The sequence below is a fragment of the Aplysia californica genome, unplaced genomic scaffold, assembly GCF_000002075.1.
Source record: "Aplysia californica isolate F4 #8 unplaced genomic scaffold, AplCal3.0 scaffold00685, whole genome shotgun sequence".
In the NCBI taxonomy this organism is placed as follows: domain Eukaryota; kingdom Metazoa; phylum Mollusca; class Gastropoda; order Aplysiida; family Aplysiidae; genus Aplysia; species Aplysia californica.
Genome location: NW_004797955.1, coordinates 91,440 through 92,689, shown reverse-complemented (window position 1 = coordinate 92,689; position 1,250 = coordinate 91,440). Strand labels below are relative to the sequence as shown.

The window sequence follows — 1,250 nt, the reverse complement described above, 5'->3', positions numbered from 1 at the left end:
CCCCCCTCCCTTAAAACAATCTCAGCTGCCACACATCACCAATCGACCAGGCACACTAAACATAATAATTTAATTAACAAAGAACAGAGCCATTGCAGTGGAGTAAATACCAAAGGAAGAAACTCTATGTGACAGCTAGATGGTTGATGAAACACTGTGACATTTTTAGTATGTTTCTTGAGCTGTCAAGGTTTTCTTTTCTTTAAATATCTAAATACTACCACGGCTTCAGCGTTCTAAACTGCAGAGCGGTACTTGAGGATTTTTCACTATAATATATTCGCCTTCGGTGCGGTAATTAGTGTTAACTCTTTGAGAAGGTAGGGGACACATATGTCAGATCAGCACCAGAGCAAAGGAAATGTTTCGGCTCATTTCGAACCATCATGCACAAATCAGAAACAGGAGTTTGCATATTTGTGAGGCAGCGTGGTGGAATCAGGCTCTCGTCAAAATAATCAAAGTGCAAAAACTTGCATTTTTCCACAGGTTTGTGAATTTTTATCAAATTTTTGTTTTTTGGCTCAACACCTTTCATGCCCATTAAAGAACTAATTTCTGTGAGGATTTTTCTGAAAAACGTTGATTAAAAGCACAAAAAATTAAAATTTTCTATTACCACCGACTTTTAAGCTAAGGAAGTAACTAATCTTTGGCGGCCATTTTCTCAATAATTTTACCTCTGAAAACAGGTTACCCCACTTCCTTCATTCGCAAATATCTTGACTTGTATTCAAGATAAATGGATTTTTTTTTCATCCAAATCAAGACAAGTGAACAAGCTATATAAGATGACACCAGTAACTCTACATGGCCAAAAATTGACAACAGCCTGATTCCACCACGCTGCCTCACATTTTATAGTAAGCATGTTGGCACATGCCTTTTTTAACATTTCATTTAAGAAAAAAAAATTGAACAATCTGTTTAAATAATGAAGTCCTAAAACATTGCATAATCAATTTTAGTCGAATGATCAGAATGAGCGTCTTCAAAGAGTTAATCATCATAATACTACGTTACCTGTGTGAGATTTCCAGGCACCGCCCCACATCCCGCGTGGCAGGGCGAGAAGTAGGCGAGACGTCCGCCCACACACAACGGCTCCATGGCCTCAGTGGAGCAAGAGCAGTGACTGTTGCAGGGGGAGTTGAGAGACGGGTGGCCCGGGTCACTGAAACACATACACATACATATACATACATACATACATACATACATACATACATACATACATACATACATACATA

The 1,250-nt window shown here is 38.7% G+C and overlaps 1 protein-coding gene across 1 annotated transcript in view; it reads right to left on the bottom strand.

The window, feature by feature from the left end:
• Positions 1–1,250, bottom strand: part of LOC101846993 (solute carrier organic anion transporter family member 4A1) — a gene marked incomplete in the record, with an annotated part of 24,226 nt that overhangs the window by 4,643 nt on the left and 18,333 nt on the right. The window contains 1 exon segment of the mRNA XM_013088097.2: positions 1,024–1,174. Within this exon segment, the coding sequence (XP_012943551.1) occupies positions 1,024–1,174 (151 nt within the window).